This window comes from Molothrus ater, chromosome 4 (genome assembly GCF_012460135.2).
Source record: "Molothrus ater isolate BHLD 08-10-18 breed brown headed cowbird chromosome 4, BPBGC_Mater_1.1, whole genome shotgun sequence".
NCBI classification, from domain to species: Eukaryota; Metazoa; Chordata; class Aves; order Passeriformes; family Icteridae; genus Molothrus; species Molothrus ater.
Window position 1 is genome coordinate 5,865,291 of NC_050481.2, and position 25,278 is coordinate 5,890,568.

A 25,278-nucleotide genomic window follows, 5' to 3' on the forward strand; every position below is an offset into this window, starting at 1 on the left:
AAGGAATTGTTGAGACCCAGGTAAGTGGGAATGCGATGGCAGCAGCGCTGTTTAACATGTCTGTGTATTCACGTACCCGCACCGACCCTTTCTTAATTCAGTGTGTTTACCCTGCGGAGAGTAAGGACTTAGACCTGCCCTGCACAGGGTCTGAGTTAAAAAATTTTTCGTTTCGTTGTTAAACAAACCCTTCCTCCCGCACGGTTCGGCACCGAGCCCGGCAACCCCCTCGGGGCCGTTCCCGCGGGAGCCGCCCCGGGGCGCTCCCGCCTCTGCCCGCCCCTTGCCCCGCCCCGGTGAATTCCAGCCAATCGCAGGGCCCGTCTGGCCGAGTCCCCGCCCCCCGTCCGCCCGCCCAGCCAATGGGAGGCGGGCCCCGCGCGGAGGTTGCCGCGGTGACGGGCGGCGGGCGCGCCGTGCCCGCGGGAGGGACGCGCGTCCCGCGGAGCGATGGAGCCGAGCCTGGCACGCGTGGATTACCTGCAGGTGGGCACGGCAGCGCCCCCGCAGTGCCCCAGCACGGGGACGACGCGGAACGGCCCGCCCGGGGCCGAGGGGCCGCCGTGCCACGGGGCCTGCGAGCGGCCCGAGGCGCGTCCCGGCGCTCCGGGCCCCGCTGTGCAGCATCTCTTACATCCACAGGTGGGAGTCACGGCGCAGAAGACGATGAGGCTGCTGCCCGCCTCCGGGAAGAAGGCCACGCAGAAGGTACCGAGCACCCGGTGCTTCGCTGTCTCTCATCTCTTCTGGCTCATCCTAGCGTTAAATCAATTCCAGATTTCCTTAGAGATAGGACGTCATAGGGAAAGACTGTGCAACCCCATGTTGGGGGGTTTGGAAAACCTTTTTTTTGGAGAAAAACAGAAAAAAACCCTAAATTTGTGATTGGAAAACTTCAAAACCAGGAGGGGATTTCTGTAGTTTACACCATTGCTGAAATCACAAGGGAGTTCTTCCATAATTCTCTATTTTGGTTTTACTAACACTTAAGACTAGAGGAAATGGCCTGAAGCTGAGATGTAATAACGTTACTGGTATACCTGATATGTTACCTGAAGTAATAACATTGCTGTTTGGAGGGTCAAGCATTGGAATAGGCTGCCCAGGGAGCTGGAGGAGTCACCATCCCTGGAGGTGTTTAAGAGGTGTCTGGATCTGGCACTGGGTCGGTGCCATGGTTTAGGGGTTACAGTAATAATGACAACTTGATGGTTGAATTTCATGATCTTAAAGGTCTTTTCCAACTTTGATTCTATAAAATATTTATTTTTAAGTATTTCCTCATTTAGTTGAGTAAACCTTGTTAGGGAAACTCAATATAAATAGCTGCATTTTTTTTCCCTCAGTAATAAAGTCTTAGTGTGAAAATACAACTTTTCCCAAATACGTCTTCACCTCATGGTTGCTGAGTTTACAAGTAGAAGCAGGAAAAGGATTGTAAATGCCTGTACTTGGACTGCTGTTCCATGTCCTATTTCTAGCATTTTTAAAGATCTTTAAAGTATGTAATTAAATAGTCCTTAAATATTTGAAGTCCTTAAATATTTGAAAATACAATTAATTTTATAATAGAGGGACTATTTACAATAGCATGTAGTGACCAGACAAGGGGGGATGGCTTCAAACTGACAAGAGAGTAGGTTTAGATTAAATATTAGGAAAAAATTATTCCCTGTAAGGGTGGTGAGGTACTGGCACAGGTTACCCACAGAAGCTGTGGCTGCTCCATCCCTGGAAGAGTTCAGAGTCAGGTTGGATGGAGCTTGAGCAACTTGGGATAGTGGAAGGTGTCCCTGTCCCTGGCAAGGGGCTGGAGCTGAGAGATCTTTAAGGTCCCTTCCAGCCCAAACCATTCTGTGATTCTGTTAAATACAGGAGGAGCATGATGTAAAACTCCTGTTGTGTGTGTAATAAAAAATAATAATGTATTATACTTTTGAAGGTGGTTGTTGGAGATCAGCATGGGGTCGTTACGTGCTTTGGCATAAAAAAGGGCGAAGCTGTGGTAAGTGGAGATGTTCCATTTAAAATTTTGGTTTTGGAATGTTCTTCCCAGTGAACTTTGGAAGTCCATTATTTATTCACGTGGCAAATAAGATGCCAGTGGAAGGTGTCTAGGTTGAGCTGTGGACTGATGCCTAACTGTGGTGAGGGCATGCTGATCTCAAGCCTGGTCAAGCACAGGATTCTCCACAGTTACAGTCAAAAACTAATGTGGAAAAAAAAGTAATTTCTACACATATTGTGCTTCAGTTAAGTTGGGCCTAAGCCCGGGCACATACACCCTTATTGTAATGGGACAAAAACCTGAAGAGATTCATTGAATCACCTTAGGGATTTGTACAAACTGATTGCTTTTTATGCCCAGCTCAATAAAAAATTATTTTCTTTCATGGGTTTTCTTCTCCAGGAAGTTGATGGTTAGCTCATAAGTATTCTATAGCAATACAAACAAATCAATGTAGACTTCTGGAATAAGAATGTAATGTGTGAGAGGGAGGGATTGTGTGTGTGTTTTTCTTTAAAATAAAAAACAAACCACAAAAAAAAAAAGAGCTGACAGCAGTGCTGAATTTTTCCTATGGATGACTTAATAACAATGAAGTAATGAAGTCATAATTTATTATGTTTCAAAGCTTTTTTGTATATAAATTACTCGTAAAATGCTGGGTTACTCTGTGATTCTGAAATAATTATACAGATTATTTTTGTCTGTGTACAACCCATTGCATCTTAGTTTTGCCAGAAATTGGAAAATAAATTTCTTATCCTTTATGTTAAAAGATTGCCAGAAATATGATATTGTGATTGATGAAAATTGCTTTTCTGTTGACAGCCAGTGTTCAAGACACTACCAGGACAAAAGATCTCCAGACTGGAGCTGGGAGGAGCTCTTAATACACCACAAGAGAAAATTTTTGTGGCTATAGGATCTGAAGTCAGAGGTTTCACAAAAAGAGGGAAGCAGTTTCTTTCCTTTGAAACTAACCTTACTGAAAGCATCAAAGCTATGTATGTATGATACTTTGCGTTTTTGAGAGCTGTAGCAGATTGTTAGTTTATGATTTTATGCAATACTTTTAAGCATATTGTAGGTGACACTAAGTGCCAGTCCAGCTTCAGCTTGTGCTGCGACCTGTGGGAGGAATTTGGAATATCTTGCAAGTGTGGGGGGAATTGGGAGTGGTCTGGAGGCTCACACTCTGTGTGAGCAGAGCTGGGGTTATTGCCACAGTGTGTCCTGTGCACAGAGCTCCTGGAGCAAAATCTCTTTTGGATCGTGTTGTAAGATGCTGCCACAGACAAATCAGCATAAAAAATAGAGTAATCAAATATCTAAAAAGATATTCTTAGGGATTTACCTGAAGATAGAGTGGAAATGTGAGAGTTGTAGAAACCATATGGTTTTAGTATTTATAAGGAACTCCAAAAGCTGGAACAGCTTGCAGGGCCCCATAATACCTTGGAGCTGTGAGCACAGTAGGGCATAAAAGCATAAAGGACTCCTGCTGCAGCAGAATGCTACAGGAAGTGTTTTCTTCTCCCCAGGCACATTTCAGGAGCAGATCTCTTTCTCTGTGCAAGCTACATCTATAACCATTACTGTGACTGCAAGGACCAGCACTACTTCCTCTCAGGAGATAAAATCAATGATGTTCTCTGCCTTCCTGTGGACAAAGTGAACTGCATCACACCAGTGCTTGCATGTCAGGACAGAGTGCTCAGGGTGTTACAGGTTCAAATGTCTCCTTCTTTATGTTTTATGTATGGCTTCTATGGAATTGGATTAATTATGAAGGGAACAGGGCTTAAACATCATAAGAATCAGTGTATTGTGCCTTACTTGGGAGTGTTGCTGCTGGTGCATTCCTTTCTGCTGGTCTTTTAAAGGAAAATCATTATCATAAACGTGTAAAAAATGAGGATTAATGAAACCACTGTGAACAGGCTTTGGAATTCATAGGTGGAAGTTGATGACACATTGGTCCCTTCTAACTACAAATGCTCACATACACGTTTAATTTCCTGAAGTCTTTATCACTTTGGGAATTCTTGCTCTCATCAATTACTGTTGCGACAAGTCTTGAGTGATATTAAGCTGTTTAACAAATTAAATTGCCAGATGAGTTCCTGGATCATTTTTAATGATAATAACGTTTTAAGAGTCCTATGTTTTATTTATACAGATTTCACCCTGTTTTAGGCTTAGAAATGGTTTTCTCATAGGAGTTTGAATAAGTAAATCTTACCTTTTAGTATGATCCATAATAATTTTGTCTTTGTGGGACATTGGTTTGGTATGTGGCTGGTGTTTTGGAGTTGTTCCTTTTTTTTCTCGTTTTGGGGGATTTTTTTAACAAATTAATTGAAGATTGTTTTCTTGGTCTTCAGGGGTCTAATTTGCTGTATGAAGTACAACTTCCTGGACCACCTGCTGTTCTTGCTCTGAGCAATGGAAATGGGGGTAACAAGACTTTGGATACACACATAATTAATAATACTATTGTACTGTATTTTAAAGATTTTGTAGCTTGTCTTTGTTAGTTATTTTATCTTGATTTTTAAGCTGTTGCTAAAAATGCAACATAAAAGTGACTATGCAAGGTAATTTTTTTACATATAAATATCCATAGAGATATGACTGTTTTAGACAGTTCTGGATTATATTCACAATTAAGGCCTCTTGTAAGCACTAGTGAGGTCTGAGGGGTCTCATTGTGTAAAAGCAAACTGGACTTCTGGGGGCCATGCTCAGATTTTGGGTTTGTGTTTCCCTTACACATGGATTTCCATAACTGGAATACATGGATGGATGAGAGTATTGAGTAGAGCTAACATAAACTGAGCCTGGAAGGTTCAAACTTAAAATAGTTTTGATCGTCCTTCCTGCTAATCTGCTCTAACCTCACAGAAATCTCTTTAGGGTGTTAATCTGGTGCTTAATTTAGTTTCAGTTAGATTGTGTGACAAACATCCAGAGCTGGTTTGGAACAGTAGTTGTTAATTGCTGAAATTTTGGCACAACATTCACTGCTGGGCGCGTGTTGTTAAAGGACTTCTCTGGCTTTCTTCTGTAAAGTCCATTGAATGGCCTTTGTACTTCAGCCTAACTTTGCTGAAATACAGAGTAATAAATACTGACTGGTTTTTAGGCAGAACTCCAGTGCAGGGGTGCAGCCAAACACAGAATGGTGATAACCACAAGGAAATGATGAGGATGGGTGCAGTTGTCATGGATTTGTTTTCAGGTTTGAAGCCTGACAGTTCCATTGTACGTCACTAATTCAGTGTTTTCTTTTCCCATGGGCTGCAGAGTGTAAGTACACAACATTTTGAAGTTGGTGTGCTTGATTTTATCAATTCTAAATTCAGTTTCTATGTTCAGGTGATTCTGGGGAAGAAATTGTGTATGGGACTTCTGATGGGAAATTGGGTGTCATGCAGATTACTGGTACCAAGGCAATACCAAGGTGGGAAATTGGAAATGAAAAGAAGAGAGGAGGTATGTGATGTGTCTTAATTTCTCACTCTTTAGCTTTCCAGCATACCTGAGGCTTTGTTAAGAATAGGGTAATCAGGAATCTTATTCATAGATAACTCTGGAGGCATATTGTGATTTGTCAGTATGTGATATTAATATGACTGAGGTCTCTTTAATTCTTCTGATTTTCTGACAAATAATTTGATTCAGATTGTCTTGCTTTGGATTTTGTGTTCATATCATTTCCAGTATTCTAGCAAACTTTTATTTTTACACTATTTTTAAAGTGGTGTTTGTAAAACAGTGTTGATTCAAACATGATTGATTGAGATCTTTTTCATTTTTCTATTTCTAAGCGTGCATATATTTGGCAAATACACCTGCCCAACTTATGAGATATTGAGTGGTTTTAAGGTCTCTAGAGTCATAATAAAGGGTTTTGTCTGAAGGTGGAATTTGTCTCCACAATAACTGATCAAAACTTTCCCAGTTTTAGTCTTGGTGTGCTGCTTCTGGAACATCTATTAGCCCCTACTGCTTTGTAAAGGACAAGATCAGGAATGGAATGTATAAATACATTTCTATTTAATTATAATAGTTATCTCCACATTATTTTCTTAAAATGCCTCTTACTATGTCCCTAGTCTTTCTGTGAAATATGGAGCCAAAAAAGTTAACCTTGAGTCTGAAGCACAGGGGAGGGACTTCATCTTTGAGGACTCACCCAGAAATCTCATTAAAAGCTGGCCAGAACTCTCTTTCTGTGTAACTGAGTGTGGCCTGTGTATTATTGTATCAGAAACTAATAAAGATGAAGCAAATGGCTTTATTTTCTTCTTCATTAGGTATTCTGTGCATTGATAGCTTTGACATTCTGGGAGATGGAGTTAAGGAATTACTTGTTGGACGAGATGATGGCATGATAGAGATTTATAACTTTGAGAGTGCTGATGATCCTGTCCTTCGACATGATTATGTAAGTCCTCATTCTTCATACTCTGCTGGGGAAAAAACCCATTAATTAAAAATAAAAATCTGTATTTCGAAACTTACAGGATTGTTACTGCTAAAATACGTGGTTTGGTTTTAATTTAAGAGGTTTGTAACATTGACAATATGAACTTGAAATCAGTATGGTGACATGTAAGAACCAGGAAGTGAAGTAGTTGTGATTTGAGCAAAAATCAAACTAATGTGGAGAGTGTGTATTGAAGTTTTGGCTTAGTTGACTGCTGGGTGAAACCTAATCCAGAGTTGCTCTCTGAGTGAAAAACCCAAGAGTGTTGTGTTTAGTCTGTGATTTACAGGTTAATAAATGGAAGCTGCCAGGGCTTCACTGAACATACTTACTTTGGTTATCAGTTGTTTAAAATAGTAATTGGATCCAGAGGGATCATTTCACTTCAGTCAGATTGCTATTTTCTGCTGGAAAAACACTGTCTATCAGTGTTTTGCTTTCAACTTTTCAATATGTTTGCTTTGTGGAGTAGAATCTTCTACAAGCTTCTAAAATGAGTGCAGTGATATTTGCCTCTGCTTGAATGTGTTTATTTGAAGGCTTTGTCAGAGAGCATTTCATCAGTCCAGGGTGGCTGTGTGGGAAAAGATGGCTATGATGAAATTTTAGCCGCAACATACTCAGGTAAGCTTCGTATCATTGACACAATAAATGCCATGTGTGGTGAGGGGATAAAATGAAGCAGGTTATATTGTTAGTGCAACTCACACCTCTTAAAAATCTGTGTTGAAAAGATCTCTTCTGATTTCATATTTACACTTGAAAAGTTTTTCCTACACTTAAGCTGTGGGGATTCTATATTTTAAGATATTCATCATCTGTTATGCATGGGCTGACTATATTTTGGTGTAAACTGCTGCTTTAATGTGATGAATTAATGAATATGTCTGAAGGAATTATTTATGATTTTTTAATATATATTAAAAATGTTGGTATACAAGCATGTTTTTAATTTATTTCTCCATCTTTGGTGTAATTTCATTCCTTTTCAGCTTCACAGTGCTTTAAATGTGGTTCATTTTGATTTTAGTAGGTAATGAAGCTCCCCTGTGTGAGGCATCCCAGCAGCTCTTCTGTAAGCCTTGAGCTATTGGCCTGTCTGTGACAGAGGCCATGAAAACATGCTGCATTTGTTAGCTGGGAGCTAAAATATTGCTAATTCTCTCCCTTTAATTACCTTCAGTGCTAAAAGTTAACCTGTTGAAATGTCTTGTAATGAAAATCATGTCATTTGGCAAGATACACTCCTCAGTCAGTTACTGAGAAATAATGGTGTTCCAAGTACCTCTTTTAAACATTTTTGAGTGATCAAAAGTCCCTTGCACCTGACCTCACATGAATTGTGTTGGTATGATTGGCAGTACTTGGAACTGTTGCACCCTAAGTCCTTTGTGGCTTCTTTTGGTTGGAATGTTGTAAAGATCCTGGATCACAGAAGGAAGGGAAAAAGTGAAAGCCCATGTTTCCCTGTGGGCTTTCAAAGGTGATTTCTGGTAGGATGTGCACTGGACTGGTTTTGGCAGAGAACTAGAGCTATAAGCACCCATTCATCTCTGCATATCATGCCTGAGGTATCAGAATATAATCAATTAGTATTTGCTTTTAGAAAGAAATGTAACTTAGTAAGCAAAAGTATAACTTTTTTCAAGCAGCAACATCCAACCTCTAAGCCCACTGAGCAGCATCCAGTTTGCTATAAACAGATTACACAGTTTTTGTTTTTTTTTCAGTTCTGCCAGTAATTCAAGGTTTTGTGAGAAAAAAATCCAACTGCTTAGTTAAACACTGTTAAAGAAGAATGTATTGCTCAAAGTACTTCATGAAAAAAAAGTAATGTTTTTCAATTTAAGCATGAAACCCATAAAAAATGATGCTTAGTGTCTAGGATTAATACTACAAAAAAGGATGAAATTGGGCTCAATTCTCTCTACCCAGTGTGTGGAACAAACATCACTCCACACATAAAATAGCTGAGTGTAGAATTTTCTTTTTAGCTTATAAGGAATATAAACTTCATATATTGGTTTAGGCTGGCTGACAGGACTGACTACAGAACCTGTCCATAGAGAAGGTGGATCAGGTGAAGAACTTAAATTAAGTCAAGAAATGCAGAACAAGATTTCATCCTTAAGGTAATTGTGCTAGAAAGAAATTTGAATGGAAGAATGAAAATGTTAAAAACTGAAATGTCATCTCTCCTTCCTATCTCACTGGATTTTCTTTATCACTAATATATCTAGAAGTAGAATCAAACCTTTTCAAAGTAGAAATGAATAGCAGCCTCATTTCACAGCCTTTTTCTATCTTGCCTTCACAGGATGATGTCTTAATGCTTTCTGCCTCAGTATCAGCAAGATAAAATTCCTTTCTTCCTTGCTGCTCTATAGCTTCTAAATGATGGCAGGAAGGAGCTCACTATCATATTATTCAAAATGCTTTGTACTCTTGAAGGAAAAAGTTTGTCCTTTCCTGTGTCTCAAAAACCTCTTTTGGCAAGGAACACGTAAAATCCACGTGTCCATGTGATAGAGTTTATATTTTATTTTTGCTAAGTACATTTAAGGGGAGCCATCAGTCACTTCTGGCTGAAAAACTGAGGACAGGAGATAAACACGATTGCCTTGCAAGTTTAAACTATTTAATTTCTAGTGTAGCTCTGTAGTTGCCTTTTTTGAAGACATGATGAGTGGTTTCCCTTTTCTGAAGACATGATGAGTGGTTTCCCTTTTCTAGGAATGAGTTGGAACAATTGCAGATAAAAGTCCTTCAGGAACGGGAGAAATACCAGCAGTCCTCTCACTCCAGCACTGCAGTTTCCTCAGTACCTGCCTTCAGTGTCAATGACAAGTTCACACTGAACAAGGATGATGCCAGCTACAGCCTCATCTTGGAGGTGCAGACAGCCATAGATAATGTCCTGGTGCAGGTCAGTGGGGCTTTGTTCTTGGTGGATTTCTTGATGCATAAATAAAACACTCAGACTTGCTAGTTCAGAAAGCCAAGTTACAGCGTCTTAAGGACACGCTTGTTAGGGAGCAAATACAACAAATTCATATTGAGCAGAGCAGCTTTACATTACCAAAATAGACCGGAGTGGCTGCTGTAACAGAAGATTTCTTTGTAACTTTGTGTTTGCTTTTGCATGTCCTAATTTAAACACCAATTAAATGGGGTGCACATCCTCACTTGCCTGGTTAAGTGCCCTCTGTAGTGGAAAATTAATATCAGAATGTTATGGGCCACCTGTTCACTTCCAGTGTGGAACAGTGTCTGATTTGTGTGCAGCTGGGGAGAAATAGTCCTGCCCATTACAGCCACCTTAATTAATTTTTCCTCCTACTGTATCAGCTGAGATTAGTGCCATCTTTGGTAGTCAGAAAGAGTAGCAGTACTGAATCACCCATTTTGGGAAATGCATGAGGAGAAAAATGTGACAAGGAGGAATTTATGAGGTGATTTTTCTATAACAAATGGAAAAGAAGTATTCTAGGAATTTATTTTTCACTTCTTAATAAAAATCCTGTTTTTATTAAGGATGTCACAGAGCAATGCTAAGCTGCAGCTAATTTGCCACAGTATAATATCAGATGTTTCCATAGCTAAATGAGAAAAAAATGGTTTAATCAACCTTTCATGTCTGAAAGACAGTTACAGATTTTACACTGAGGTTGTGGTAAAGCAGCCTCCCAGGAGTTCAGGACTCTGTGAAGGGAATAAGAGAAAGATCATCATGCTACTCCAGGATTAAGTAGTAAGCTGCATGTCTGTTAGGCTTTTGCCTCTGAGATGAAGCAATCTCCTTGCCTCTCTCTGCTTCCAAAGCTTGATGACAGTTAGAGGATAAATGCACTTGGAGCTACTCAGCAATGTAAGCTCTTGCTTTTTCCCTCCTCCTGTGTTCTGCAGAGTGATGTCCCACTGGACTTGCTGGATGTGGATAAAAATTCTGCCGTTGTTAGTTTTAGCAGCTGTGATTCTGAGGTGAGTGAAACTGAAGAGGGGATGTCTGGAGAGATGGCATGATGGAAACTCTTAATATTGTGTAGCAAAAATAGAACTTGGGTGCGTATATCTCTGATTTAAAATACATTCAGTTAAACTGCTCATCTGGTAGTTGTGGAGAGCACAGCTTCTTTAGAGATAGTGCAGAATTAGGAGCTAAAGGCAGGTCCTGATGTAAGACAAACCTAAATATGTGCAAATATTTCCTCTTTCCCTTTTTTTTGTTCCTGAGGAGGATTGTGAGAGACATAGTCAGTATTGCTCTCTTCTCTGGATTTTATAGACTCATCTACATTTACTTCCAAGTAATTTAGGTGAAAAGTGTTACATTTCTTAGTTAATTCCTAAAAATTATCTTTAGGATGTGACAGTTCTGCTGTGTGGGGAGTCCAATGTTTGCATGCCTTTTTTTATATGTTATAACTACAGACTTAAATAGTTACAGAATTACTATTGACACTGAGGCTGGGGAGAAAATCCTGAAACCACCTTAGGATTTATTAAAATCTTCTGTAAAATCTTCTCCCTTCTAACAGTCTTTTATTTTAGTTTTAAGAACTGAATTTATACGTAATTGTTCTGCCCTGGAGCTCCCAGAAATCAGCTTTTTATTTTCAGTTTTTGTCATTTGTGATGATTAACTTAGTGCTTTTTGGGGTGTATTTTTTACTGATCCTGCTTTAGCTTTTGCAAGTTGAACTAATTTTGCAGATGAGTGGGGTGGGCTGACATGCATTTTTCAGATGAAAAGTAATAATCTATGTAATCTTTGTAGAGATATTAAAGAGTGTAAGAGGCTTTGGTTGTATTCTTCTAACAGAGAAATTTTTTTTTAACTCTATCATAATTAAAACTAATTGGAACATTCAAGGGAACCAAGGATTGCTTTTTTGTATTTAACTCTTGTAAATAGCTGTGCATGCATAGCAAAAACTTCACTGTAACATAGCTACAGTTAAAAAATACTAGTAGAAAGTTTGTGAATCCACAGACCTATTTTGTACTATTTTCTTGTTTAGTTCTTTTTTTTTTTCCTTTTTTCAGCCAAATAGCAACTTTCTTCTTGCAACTTACAGATGCCAAGCAAATACTACAAGACTTGAACTTAAGGTAAAATGCTCAAAAATATGTTCCATAAAATTAATGGTTAGTCCTGCTTTGGAATGAAGAGTTCTCCATGTGGATCAGTCAAATTTCTACTGCTGTTTTTTTCCTGAGACCTTCTAACTTCGGGCTTGTGTTCCTTTTTATTTGTCTTTAGGATTTCTAAGGGCTTCTAAAAATATGTCAGAGGAGAGTCTGGGATCTTTCTGAGTGTCCCTAAGATGAAAGCAGTGGGGACACCACAGATTGGGAAAACACAGGATTCTGAAGGCCATGTGTAGAACTTAAAGCTCAGGGAGGTGTGGGAGAGAAAGCTGACTGTTATTCTCTCAAGTGTTTGAAGGAAGTTACATTGGGAACTAACAAGAGAATATAGGCTCAATTTGTATTTTGGAGAGGAAGCAAATCCTTCATCCCATGCTTATTATACTTAAAGGCATGTGGGTGTTTTGGAATTTATTTTAAGGGATCCACCAAATTCATACATTTTATGGCAACCACCACAGGAAATAATGAAGGAAATCCTGATTAGGAAAATCCTCAGCATGCCCACAGGCATGAGGTTTTCTCTTTTTTACTGCAGCCTTCTAATCTGATACATGTTTACGTAAAACTCTCGATTTTTGAGGGTTTTTATTTTAACTGATCAGAAAATGAGTTAGAGGGTGTTATTTTATTAATATTCATCTACAGCATCTACACATACAGCAGCACTTGACTGGACTATGTTCCATTTAGTTTTAAATTCATCCATTTAGTTTTAAACTCATCTGCTTTATTTATAGTGGCACTATCAAGTAAATATAGTACTATAAAAATTCTTGAAATACTAGTGGCTTTCTTTAACACACTCTGAATATTCAGTAAATTTCCAAACAGTGGTAAAATTATCTTTTCCCTTTCTTTCTTCTCTGTGGGTTCTTCTTTGCTCTCTGCAGGTTCGCTCGATTGAAGGACAGTACGGGACACTTCAAGTGTATGTAACTCCAAGAATCCAACCAAAAACCTGTCAAGTTCTTCAATATCAAATTAAGCCACTTTCACTTCACCAGAGAACTCATTCTATTGACCAGGACAGGTATGTGCAAAGCAAAATCAATACCTTTTTTCACTTGGAAAAAATGACACAAGGCAGCTGAAACGTTTGCTCAGTAAACTTATGGATGGAATTTCTAAGCCCTAACCTACACTTTTGAGCCTGTAGTTCCATTTCATGGATTTCCTAATAGAAATAATGGATTAAATGGGTTCCTTGCCACTCTTGTTTTGGGGCTATTTTTCATTTTTCTGCCCTGGGTTACAGTTCAGCCCCCTGTGTTAGCAAAGCTGAGGGTGTGGTAGAAAGGAAGCTTTCCTCTGTAGGTAACTGTGTGTTTTCAGTTTCAGCCTCATCCTCTGCTCCACCCTTTTCCTCTATTTTTTTTCTCACAGCTAACTTGGCCCCAAAACTAAGCCAAGACTTTTTTACCTTTATCTCTCTGTTATAGGAGTTTTTTATTTTACACAATTTCTGATGGATTTTTGTCCACCTCGCTAGCATCTCGTATTGCCTCCAAGGATCTGCTTGTTCAAACCAAAACTGAAAGACTGAAGGGAGAGATACCAAAGGCTTCGGTGTGCAAATGAGCTCCACCACGCCTTGTTCTTGATAAAAATGCTCCATCTGAGGTTTACAGCATGGGAGGCTCTTGAAGCTCTGTCTTAGTCATATTTGCTCTTGTCAGTTATTTACCTTTGTCCTTAATTTCAGGTTTAACAACTTGCAGTGGGACATGAAAAACTTCCAACTTGTTTTTTTTTTGCCTAGATCTGACATGCCTAGTGGGAGGTAATACTTGAATATGCATGTAGCTTTGCATTTTGATGTACAGAAAAATAGCTGTAATCTGCAATATGTATCTGTGCTTAGGGAGACACCTGATTTTCTACAGGGTGCTGATGAAAAGGAAACCACCACATGGAACTGAACTTTTTTTACATGGACAGTGTCCCTCCTTCTTAACTATTAACTGTCCTTTTTCTCTTAATTTCACAATGCCACAGGCCCATGAATACACTGATGCTCAAAGGCCAGTTCAGTTTTGCTGAAATTCACTCCTGGGTTGTGTTTTGCTTGCCTGAGGTACCTGAAAAGACTCCTGCTGGAGAGTGCATCACCTTTTATTTTCAGAACACTTTCCTGGGAACACAGCTTGAAAGTACCTACAGGTAAAATAGAATTACTAAACCTAATGCATGCATGTGTGTTGAAGTTTATATATTTTAAACTGTTCTTCTTTTATAGAAAAGGTGAGGGATATTTTAAATCTGACAACATCTCTACAATATCCATCCTCAAAGATGTGCTTTCCAAAGAGGCTACTAAAAGGAAGATTAATCTCAACATATCATATGGTAAAAATTTTTCTCTATTTTCTTGTCCTTGAGTTCATTTGTTATTCCCATAAATGGAATATGTAGTACTCATTTGCTTGTTGGGGTTCTTTTTTACTCCTTGCTAGATGTAAATGAAGAATCTGTAAGGCACACATTAAAGCTTATCCACCCTAAATTAGAGTATCAGCAGCTGCTGGCCAAGAAGGTGCACTTAATAGATGCTTTGAGAGTAAGTATCTGAAATCTTGGGGTTTGATCTTTATGGGGGGTTATGCTGTCAGATAAACTAAACCATGGCTCAAGTCAGGTGTGTGTCATTTGGGGTCTGTTCCCTTAAATTAAATTAAAGCATGTATTTCAAGTGTCTAGGAGAGAAATCTCTTCAATGAAAATTCTCTTTTTTACTGTATAACTAGTGAATAACATGTAGGATTATTGAAGATGCTTAAATTGGATGGTAGGAGGGCAGCCAGCTTTATCATCTAATGTTCTCTCCTAGCCTGCTGTTATTTTCCAGCTCTTTCTGTCCCTCTTCCCACTAACATTTATAGTTTTTTAGGTCACCCAGGCCAGATGCAACTTCTTTGCTTTGGAACTTCATCCCAGTGTCTCATAATTTCTAAATCATCTGCTTTTGAATCTTTTGCTTAATACCTTCCTCAATAGCCTTTGGGAGGTACCAGTTAGGCAGCTCATCTCAGTTCTTAGACTTTTTTCCCAACAACCAGGATTTTGCTGTCAAAAGCTCACTATCATCGAGTTGGCATTTATTATTTAAGGGGAGGGGAGGTGAAAATGTTCAGCCAGTTCTCTTTTGTCCTTTTGGGGGACTCAAATACTTGTCAGAGCTCTTAAGATGGCGGAAAAGCTGGCTACCAGTGAGAACAGTGTGAATCTTTATTATCACTGAAAGAGTTTTACTTGGGCTTGGTTTGGGATTTAAACAATATTTTTTGGGCAAACCAGGGATTTAAACAATAATAGAGAATTAATTCTTATTGCACATTGTCTGTGCAATAATAATGGTGTTGTGCATCTTGTTTGTTTTAGACATCAAATCTTTGACAAATTTTTTAGTCACTCATTTTTTGCATGGTAACTTATTGACAGGCAGTAAAATAATCTAATGATGGATGAAAGCTGTTTTCCCAGCAGACTCACAGTGCACAACATCATTACCTCTTGTCTAGAAGAGAAGTGCCTTTCTCTGGAGGATAAAAAGATCTGTACTATCAACCATCCCAAATTGGTGTGCTGATAGACTGAGGCTTTTTAGAAGAGGCATTCAAAACTTTTTGCTGCCACAAATGGAGTGATACTTTCAGAGTTTACTTTTACCTTCAGACTTCACTGAATGCTAGACTTTTTTTAAGAATTCACTTATTCTAAAAATGAAGGTATGGTCTAGGCTTGAGTCTGCATGGTGTGATCCTGTTCTGGCTCAGAGCTGGAAGCTGAAATAAACAGGATTTTGAGAATCCAGTCTATGAAGTGACACCAGGCATTTCATTAGCAGACTAGAAAATGAGGCACTGTGAAATAACACTTGCTAGTTTAGAAGGAGATTTTCTTCCCTTTGAAGTACTTTCTTTGACATATCTAAGCTTCATTTCTTCTGACTTAGCTGCTCTTATGATACTTACCTGCTGTTAGTTCTTACCATTTTAAACTGTCTTTGAGGAATTAAAAGTCCATGAAGGCAATGTGGACTTCCTGCTCCCAAAATACCGCAGCATTTTGGAAGAGGCAGATCAGCTGCTGGAGGAATACAAGAGACAACCTGCACATCTCGAGAGACTTTATGGTTTGTTGACAATTCAGCTTTATTTAAATGGGGCTTAACATCCAGAGACATGGCTGAAATAGCTGCTTTTATTTAGATGATTCTTGTCTTTATGGACATGGTTAAAGATGGTGTTCAAATTCAGGATGGCACTTAAGAATGTATAAAAGTTAAGTGGCTTGGATTTGTTTACAATTAAACCATTGTTTAAAATGTCAACTTTAAAAACTCTTCTAACAACTGGAATATTTGGTACATAATCATGAGTTAAAAGTAGAGATAGCTCCTACTGAAAATAATTCCTGGAATTTTACCTTTACAGGTATGATCACAGACCTCTTCATAGATAAATTTAAATTTAAAGGCACCAATGTGAAAACCAAAGTTCCTCTCCTTCTGGAAATTCTGGATGGCTGTGATCAAGATGGATTGATCGCTTTTTTTGATGCTGCCTGACAAGGAAAAAGCAGAGTAATTTTTCTGGTTTTAACCAAGGCATTTCGGTATCAAGTCAAAAACACTTTTACTCTTTGGTTGTACTGTCAGTTCTTAGGTTTTATTCATATTTATTACCATATTGGATACAGTAGGAAACTTCATATCAACTGTTGTGCATGTTAACTGTGTGCAGAGGTTTTATGTATGTACAGTGTTAATAGCTCAAGAAAGATCACATGTAAATACCAAATATCCTCTTGGCAAAAATGTTTTCACTACTGTTTAGGATGACATGGAGTAGCCTGTCCCCCAGCTGCAAGAATGGATGAAGAAACTGGTTTCCAGAAACTTGGATGGATTTGGAGGCAATCTGTGTCCTTAAGCTGTACCTAACTTAGTTTTTCTGTTGTGTTGAGAATGTGTGAGAATCTCACCAGACTTGATGTAGCTGGTGTGTACAGAGGGGGGAGAACTCTGAATTTTAGACTGATGACAGCTCCATTTAAAGCCACGTTTGTTTAGGAATGGATGGCATTAAACTTCCTCAGTACTTCTCCAGCCTCCCTGTGCTTCATTTCAAAACCCCACCTGCTTTCTCACTTGGTTTTATTTAAAATTAGGAGAAATGAAGCAGCCAGCGGAGACAGAGATCTGTTTGCAAGTCAAAAAGATCAACTCCATTGAAGTGACATAGAATCACTAAGGGTGGAAGAGACCTTTGAGATCATCAAGTCCAACGACCAACTTGTCATCATCGCTGTAACCCCTAGACCACATCCCCCAGTCCCATATCCAGACACCTCTTAAACACCTCCAGGGCTGGTGCCTCATCCTAACAGTGATAATTTTTTCCTAATTGTCTCGTCTGAGGATGAGACAGGTTACCGGGAGAAGCTATGGATCCCCCATCCCATCAAGGTCAGGTTCAATGGGGCTCTGAGCAGCCTGCTCTAAGATGAAAGGTGTCCCTGCCCAGAGCAAGCTCCTTGGAACACGAGTACCTCTGCGGTCTGCGATTCTTTGATAATCGAAAGATTATTATGGTCTCATCGTGAGGCCATTTCCTCTTGTCGCCTCGCGGCGGACACCTCACTATCCCCTCGTTTCAGAGAGCTGGAGAGAGCGATGAGGTCTCGCCTTGAGCCTCCCTTTATCCCGGCCAACCCCCCCCCTCCCGGGACACGTTCAGGGGCCCGGCTGGACAAGCTCCAGCTCGCTTCCCACACACGTTTCCCGGCGGGAACCCCCGAGACTCTTCTCTCCCTCCCTTGGGCGGGCGCGGGGCCTGCCGTCCCCGGCAGCCGCGCTCCCTCCCCGTGGGCTCCCCGCCCTCCGCGTCCGCCCGTGTCTGTCTGTCCGTCCCTCTGTCCGCCCCATCCGGCGCGGCCGTGACGCCGCGCTCGCCCATTGGGCGGTTCAAGAGTCGCGGGCTACTTGAACGGCGCGGGCGGCTCCAGGCGCGCCCGTCCCCGGCCCCGCCGCTCCGGCCCCGCCGTCCCCTCCGCCGCGCTCCCCCCGGCTCCTGCTGCGGCCATGCTGGCGGAGCTGGAGAACCAGGAGAACGTGCCCCCGCCGGCGGCCGGCAAAGCCGCGGCGCCGCCGCCTGCCGCCGGCACCCGCGTGGCGCTGGGGCTGCTGCGGGGGGCGCAGCAGCGCGCCGGGATCCCGCTGCAGGTGAGGGGGGAGCGGCGGGAGCGGGGCGGTGTGGAAGGGGCGGCGGCGGGAGCTGTCAGGGCCCGGCGCTGACGGCCGCTCTCCCCACAGGCGGCGCGGGGCGGCTGCGAGGGCCATGGAGCGGCGGCGGGGCTGCAGCAGCACCAACACCAGCCCTTCTCCGTCCATGTGGACGAGCCCGACGGGGAGCGGGAGCCGCGGCGGCAGCGGGGTGTCCCGGCCGGGCAGAAGGAGGAGGCGGCGATGGGGCTGCGTGCGGCCGTGTGTACCCTGGGCGAGCGGCGGCCCCTGGCTCCCCTGGGCAACGCCATGGAGCTGAGCTTCGGTACGTGAGAGCTCGGCCCCGGGGCGCCGTGCAGGCCGCGTCCCACCTGCTCCCCTCAGGGCCCTGCCTGCCCCCGGGCAGCGAGGAGGAGCTCGCCCAGGGAAGGGCTCCCAGAGCCAGCTGCAGGGCTGTGGCCTGGGACGCGGGCTGGTTTGGTTCCTTTGAGCCTGCCACCAGGATGCAACAGCTCTTCCATGCAGCTGAGCCTCTGTTCTTATCCCCTGCTGTTTTAGGCCGTTTTGTAATTTATAACTTTAGCTATCAGTACCTCATGAGAGAAGCCAGATTACAAACAAAATCAACCTATAAAGCCTCGCCCTTTGCTATCACTACAGAGTTAGAAAGGGACTTTACCCAGATCCCAAGATGTAAAAGGTTTTTCTGCCAGTTAGTGGTGCAAGTGTTTTGAGGTCTTTCCAGTATGTGAAAAATGGGAACTGCCAGATCCATCTTCTGTAGCACGTGTCTGAATATCTGGGGGCTGGTTTTCCTCTGATCCGCTTAGGGAGGCTACAAAAAGCTCCGGCACCCCTGCCCTGTTTTAAGACGCAATCTAAGCTTGCAGGATCCACATCTATGTTACAAGGTAACACAGGGTGCACTGAGCACTACATAATTGCAAGAGAGTTTTCCATCTCTTTATTCTTAGCGGGAAGAGGAGAAAGGGGAAGGGGAAAACTTCCCTGTTGCCCCAACATTTCACTTTCGTAGAGCCTCCCCAACTCCCAGTCCAGCTGAGTGAGCCTGCACAAGGTTCCCTGTGCTGTGAGGAAATGATGTGATGGTGCCCATTTTAACATGGCTGTTATCCTCTGCTTAGATTCTCCAAGTATTATGGATATGTCAATAACCTCAGAAACAGAAGAGAAAGCACCAAACGTTAATAACGTGCCAGACTATATCAGTGAAATCCATTCATACCTGAGGGAAATGGAGGTGAGCTGCTGTCCCTTTTCTTATTTGCATACAGCCCATGGGGGAAGAGTTTGGGGTGGAGAAATGTATCTGAACATGAGTTACCAAGACAGTGACTAAATTAGAGCTTGCTAGAAAGGGAGAAATAAGAGCACGGGACTGCTTTATTGTGATAAAGTTTATTGTGCCACGCACAAGCTGGGAAGCAAGATTACAGAAATAGAACTTACTGATCCTAAACTCCCCAGTGTTTACTTCTGATTTGTTAAACTGTGATAAATGGAGTTTAAACAGTTGCTTCCCTACCAGCACGTGGTCCAGCCTCAACTCTTATCTGTCATCTAAACCTACAGGTGAAGTGCAAGCCCAAAATAGGTTACATGAGGAAGCAACCTGATATCACAAACAACATGCGGGCTATTCTTGTGGACTGGCTGGTGGAAGTTGGAGAAGAATACAAATTACAGAATGAAACCCTGCACTTAGCTGTGAATTACATTGATAGGTTTCTTTCTTCCATGTCTGTTTTGAGAGGAAAACTTCAGCTTGTGGGTACTGCAGCTATGCTGCTCGCATCGTAAGTGAAATTGCTTCATTTCAAGTTCCACCTGCTGGTTTCATAGAGATGAAAATCTTGTGGCTGTTCTGTTGCCTAGAGCAGGACTGACTTGGGAGGGCTTCACAGTAGGATAAAAATCAGGAGTTATCCACCTAAAAGCTTGGCAGTTATCTTTGAAGTTTACCCCTGAAGTAAGGATCTGTTATTTCCAGCTGCAGCTGTCGGCATCTAAAACAGTATTTGAGGGAATATGCCTAAGGCATGTGAAAAGCAAGTTGTGCTTGCCCCCTTTGCTAATTCAGTGTGTTATTCTGGAGTTTCAGTGACTCCAGGTACTAAATTCCTTAGTCCTGATTTATCATGCTGTTGTAGCTCTAATTTCAAATCCTGGTGATTCAAGAGCTACCGAACCAACTGCAGCAAACTTGTTTGGCACCAGTGCCCAGCTCCTTCTCAAGTCAGAATTTAAATGAGCATTTCATTGAATGTTGGTGGTTTTCTAGTACTCAATTATTTACTCATAAACGTTTCTCCTGGCAGAAAGTTTGAAGAGATCTACCCTCCTGAAGTAGCCGAGTTTGTCTACATCACAGATGATACCTACACCAAGAAGCAGGTCCTAAGGATGGAGCACTTAATTCTGAAGGTTTTGTCATTTGACTTGGCGGCTCCAACAATCAACCAGTTCCTCACCCAGTACTTCCTACACCAAGAGACGGATGCTAAAGTGGAGAGCCTGTCCATGGTAAGTAGGAATTCCTAGCTCAGCTCGTGTAATTAGAGAGTTTTATTGCAGATACTTATTGCACATGTATGTATATATGTATAACACTCCTATTGCCACTTTCTGTTTGGGATACTCCATTCTTATCAGAGGCTGGCACTTGGCCTGGCTCAAGCATGCACCCTTATTCAGAGGAGGCAGAGATTAATGAACTTGAAATTGGGGCTTGTTGCACTGCTAGATAGATGTTTCCCTCTCTCTTATCTACAGCTGCCACACCTACCCCCACACACTTTGGCAAAAAAAGGACTTTTGGTTTGGTTTTCTCCTCAACCAGCAGCAAGCTCTAAATCCAGAGACTAATTTCTAGAGCAGAGCACAGATAACCTTTCAGCTGAAGTTATAGTAAATCCTAGCTCTCTGGTAGGTACTAGAGGTCCTAAACACAAGTATTTGTCTTTCTGTGCAAAGGTCAGACCTGAATAACACTCTTCCCTCTAGTTCTTTTATGTTTGTAAATATAAAATGTACTGGGAAAGCATGTGTTGGGAATGCTGTTTGGCAGTAGCTAGCAGGAGATGCTTAAAGAGAAAGTAAGTGGAAACTGATAAAAGATGTCCTTCCAGCTGATGGCAGGATTGGAAGCTCAAGTTAGGGTTCTAGAGCAACTGTTAACTTTTGGAAGGAGATGATTCCCTTTTTCATTTCTCTTGCAGTACCTGGGAGAGCTGAGTCTAATTGATGCTGATCCTTACCTGAAATACTTGCCATCAGTTATTGCTGCTGCAGCATTTCATCTGGCAGGTTACACACTCACTGGACAAAGCTGGGTACGTAGCATTCCAGCGTGAGCCTTCACAGGCCTCTGTGTGTGCCCAGTGTATTTGTACACAGTTCTGAGTGCTGGGCCTGGGGTCCAGCAATTGCAGCCCCTCTGTGCTCCTGGACTCTTAATTAGGGATTGCTCCCTGTGGCATTTGAAAAATGGGGTGGCGGGGGTGAGGTGTAAATATGGTTCAACAGGAAGCTGAAAACTCCACCACTGGCAATCAGCATAAGTGAACAGCAACATTCAAATGTCCCTCAGCCTTTCTTTTTTCCCCTCAGCCTGAATCCCTGTGCAAAGTAACGGGCTACACCCTTGAAGACATCAAGCCTTGCCTCATAGACCTACACAACACCTACCTCAAAGCAGCCCAGCACACACAACAGTCCATAAGGGAAAAGTACAAGAGTACCAAGTGAGTACCTGTGGAGGTGTTAATGTCTGATTTGTCCAAGCATGTAAGTGCCTGGCAGGGTGCGGGTGTGGGATACATATATCTTTTGAGTCTTCAGGCAGACTCAATTAACCAAGTTCACCTCTTCAGTGAGAGGGTGACAAGACACTCCTTGGGTTTTTTACATGGTAGTTTGTCAGGCAATACTTTCTCTTGCTGCCTGAACTGTCAGGTAGAAACTGGAGGAATTTCCTTGACATTCCTACAGTTGGGTGATACCTAATTCTCCTGAAAATCTGCATGGGGCATGGCAGCCAACAAGCCTCAGAATGTTTCCTGCCTGCCTGGTAGGAAATGTGCTTTGCTGCAGTTATGCTGCTCTTTGTGGCAAAGAGCTCTTGAGCAAGATGACATCCTGCCTCTTTTGTTCCCTCTCTAGGTACCATGGAGTATCTCTCATTGACCCACCAGACACACTAAACTTATTGTAGTAATCAAGAGACTGATCTTTTTAAGAGATGTATATTACCAGGAAATGATGTACAGTTTTAAACATGGTTCAGGATCCTAGATATGATCACTCAGAACATGAATACAGGCTTTGATGACTTCAATTATGAAGTTTAGTTTCATGTGGTTTTAATGTAAATCTTTTGTACATGCAATCTTGTTAAGAGTTTTAGCTGTGTTTTTATCAAAATGTTCTCTTCAGGCACAGAATTAACCATGCAGGCCACGTGAAGTCTGAGACTGCTTATCTAATTATAGACTAAAAGTTAATACTAGCAGTGCGTTATTATAGTAGGGCTTTTTCTCCTTCTGAGTAAGAAAGATTTGGTCCCCACAGAGTATCAGTAGCATTTTTATTCTGTCTAGTTTAAACTGAGACTTAGCATAGATCCAAAACATTGCCTTAATGGCTACAAAACTGGAAGAAACTCTCTGGCCACCAGGAGAGCTCCTTGCTGGAACCGACTCATGAAGATCTTTAGGACGTGCCCCAGTTGCTGTATAATGTAGTGCCAGATGCTTCATCAGGGGAAAGAAAGGCTGAATGCTCTGCTGCAGGGACTGCACAGTTAAAACCCCTGCACCAGTTCATACCTTGTGCTTCCACTACACAGAAAATGGTCTTGCTGTCAGTATCTTCTGATCCAAGTGTAAAACCGATACTAATCTAAACCCATGGAGTTCCCACTGATGTGTTGGCTGTCCCAAAAGTCCATTGATGCCTACTGAGAGCATTAATCCTCAGTCTGCTTGCCTTGTACCTCTTTAGGGGTGATGGAGAGGTTAAACTGCAGTGGGTGAGCTGCTGCTCTGTGGCCTCAAGAGCAGGGAATTTCTTCTGACATGGATGGGCTGCATGCAGAGCAGCAGGAATTCTGTATGCCACTCACACTTGGGAGGAGCCCCTCTCTGGCACACAGCAAAAATGTGCTATGTTGTTCCTTAGTTCTGGAATTGTTACACCAGCAAACTGGCATTCAATCAGCATTAGATCAAGTGGATGTTTACCTTCAGCCTGTGTAAATGGAGTGATGCTGCCCTGTACTGCTGCTGTTGGCATGTAAAGCAGTGAGTGCACGGAAGTGGGCTGAATTGAGCCATTTCCAGGTTGGCTAATAAACAGTTTTTGTATCTGATGTTAGTGGTCTTGCCAAGAGCTTAAAATCACTGAGGGGTACTGCTGTCATCTTAAACTGGCATTCATTTCTAAAGCCTTTTGGCAAGGGCTGCCCTGTGAAACCTGTGCCTCTTCAACTTGGTGCTGTCTCTGGTTATCTGGGCACCCAGCAGTATAAACTCCTCCTCACAGATGTCCAACAGCTGTTTGGGTGTGGGCTATTTGAAATAACTTTTTTCAAATCGTCATCTCTGTCAGGCTGAGCAGCAGCAGTTAATGAGAAAGAACTCCTTGTCTCATCCCAGCAGCTACAAAGTTACTCCTCTGCCCCAACCCTTGTGCTGCTGCCTGAGCCTTCCCTGAACCACCCCAACTACAAAACCAACGGTGATCAAAATTCTGGTTGAAATAAGCAGCAGGAGTGGCCTTTTTGGCCAATCTGATCTTCTTAGGATGCGCTTGGACTTTTATGCATGTTCTAATGGTTAATGAAGAACCACATTTCATTGGCCAACAGCCTTTGTTTAGATTCATTTCAGTGGGCTGATACTGAAATGCTAAAGTGAATTTGGGACAGCCTGTGCAGTGTTATCATGTCTGGTGCTTGGGGTTGGAAACACTTTAACCTTGCAGGACGGGGAGTTTGCATAGGGAGGAATGTGTTTTTCACTGTGACCTTGGAAAGGCAACTGGCAACGCTGACTGCTAGCAATTACTTGAAGGTTCCAGGCCACAGTGCTCTTCCTGGGAAACTGGGTTCTGCCTTCCCCTTCCTTTCTGTGGTTTATTCCAAGACCACTGAGAAATATCAGTATTGGAGGGGTAATTTAAAGGAAGCTTATGAAGTATTTTCTCCAGAAAAGGAGCAAGTAGCAGTACTTTAGGTGAAAAGACTTCAGTGGGTTTTAGTATTAATTTAGTGCTTAATCAAAGAGCTGTGCTCAAGTTTCAATGGAATTTGTTCCCATAGCATGGAGGAAAATTCTTCCATGCTCCCTGAGCTTTATCTTCACCATTATCAACCCGACTTCCTCTGCAGCCTAACAAAAAAATCTCCAGTCAGGGGCTGGCATCTCTGCCCAGCATGACAATGTTCCTCCTTCCTCAGGGCAGCTCTTGCTTCTGCTATTAAGTGCTATCTTTTTCCACCTTCTCATTTTCCAAAGTTAATATGGGACAATTCCAGCTTTTGCTTCTAAGCCATGAACAAAATATCCCAGGTTGTACTGTACTACTGTTAAGCCTATCCAGGTTAACTTCTGATCATTTCCAACTCAAGGCTCTAAGGAATACAGGGATGTTATGTGTGAAGAAGGGAGAAACAGCAGTGCAAAAAATACTGTTCTTTTTTCTGAAGAAGTTTACAGTCTTGTGGTACTACAGAACTACGAAGGAACTGCATCTTCACCCATTTTTGTACTCAGGACAGTGACTTTGGGTTGGAAGAACTGACACTAAGAAAATGCACTGATTTAGCTCCTGGAGAAAAGAAGTTTTGTGTGTTGGTCCCTTCCTGAAAGAGCACAACTTGATTCAAGCTTTGCCTGGCTGGGAGCAATGTTATATACATATCGTTTGGGTTTTTTTTTTTTACATTAAGTTCTTAACCTGATTTGGGGAATGTAAAATCTGCAACAGTAACTTCTCTCCTGTTCACAGCTCATGTAACACTGAGGTCACCTGTAAAATAGCCCTGCTTCACTCTGTAAATATGTGTGTGTTTCCAGGGTCACTTGTTTGCTAACAAAGTGCCCAGATCAGGTATTTTGCGATCCTCCTTGTCTCTTCGTTTTGCCTGATCCTAAACTGAGAGCATAACTCTTCGCCTATAGTTCAAGAAGCATTCCTGTCTGTTGCATGTAATATTTAAGTAAACTTTTAAAGAAACTCCACTGCTGAAGTTCTGTGCTAGTTTGTTAAGTCCATGCATTTCTGCTGATTTTCATACAAAGTGGTCCGGGTACAAGCTAAGATGTGGAGTAGTGGGGGCAAGAAGGTTTTAATCACAGCACATTGATTTTTCCCTGTGAA

The 25,278-nt window shown here is 42.0% G+C and overlaps 2 protein-coding genes across 2 annotated transcripts; both read left to right on the top strand.

The window, feature by feature from the left end:
- The first annotated feature begins 180 nt into the window (after positions 1–180).
- Positions 181–16,757, top strand: BBS7 (Bardet-Biedl syndrome 7). The gene is made up of 19 exons (XM_036382210.2): positions 181–486; positions 643–708; positions 1,943–2,005; positions 2,837–3,012; positions 3,550–3,736; positions 4,393–4,465; positions 5,387–5,503; positions 6,328–6,458; positions 7,040–7,124; positions 8,530–8,632; positions 9,234–9,426; positions 10,407–10,481; positions 11,547–11,612; positions 12,545–12,684; positions 13,650–13,814; positions 13,891–14,000; positions 14,108–14,211; positions 15,663–15,786; positions 16,088–16,757. Exons 1-19 carry the CDS (start codon positions 451–453, stop codon positions 16,219–16,221), a joined length of 2,148 nt encoding a protein of 715 aa, XP_036238103.1. The 5' UTR covers positions 181–450; the 3' UTR covers positions 16,222–16,757.
- A 979-nt stretch (positions 16,758–17,736) lies between these two features.
- Positions 17,737–25,137, top strand: CCNA2 (cyclin A2). The gene is made up of 8 exons (XM_036382272.2): positions 17,737–17,877; positions 17,968–18,202; positions 19,023–19,138; positions 19,471–19,694; positions 20,217–20,421; positions 21,117–21,230; positions 21,508–21,641; positions 22,060–25,137. The coding sequence occupies exons 1-8, from the start codon at positions 17,737–17,739 to the stop codon at positions 22,109–22,111; spliced, it is 1,221 nt and encodes a 406-aa protein (XP_036238165.1). The 3' UTR covers positions 22,112–25,137.
- Positions 25,138–25,278: the final 141 nt, after the last annotated feature.

Excerpts from the sequence above, each read along its gene's own strand:
- BBS7 (XM_036382210.2), top strand. The coding sequence starts at position 451 with ATGGAGCCGAGCCTGGCACGCGTGGATTACCTGCAG. Across the intron at positions 8,633-9,233 it reads AACAAGATTTCATCCTTAAG|GAATGAGTTGGAACAATTGC; the intron begins GTAATTGTGCTA and ends TCCCTTTTCTAG. Across the intron at positions 9,427-10,406 it reads TAGATAATGTCCTGGTGCAG|AGTGATGTCCCACTGGACTT; the intron begins GTCAGTGGGGCT and ends TGTGTTCTGCAG.
- CCNA2 (XM_036382272.2), top strand. The coding sequence starts at position 17,737 with ATGCTGGCGGAGCTGGAGAACCAGGAGAACGTGCCCCCGCCGGCGGCC. Across the intron at positions 17,878-17,967 it reads GCGCCGGGATCCCGCTGCAG|GCGGCGCGGGGCGGCTGCGA; the intron begins GTGAGGGGGGAG and ends CTCTCCCCACAG. Across the intron at positions 19,695-20,216 it reads GCAGCTATGCTGCTCGCATC|AAAGTTTGAAGAGATCTACC; the intron begins GTAAGTGAAATT and ends TTCTCCTGGCAG.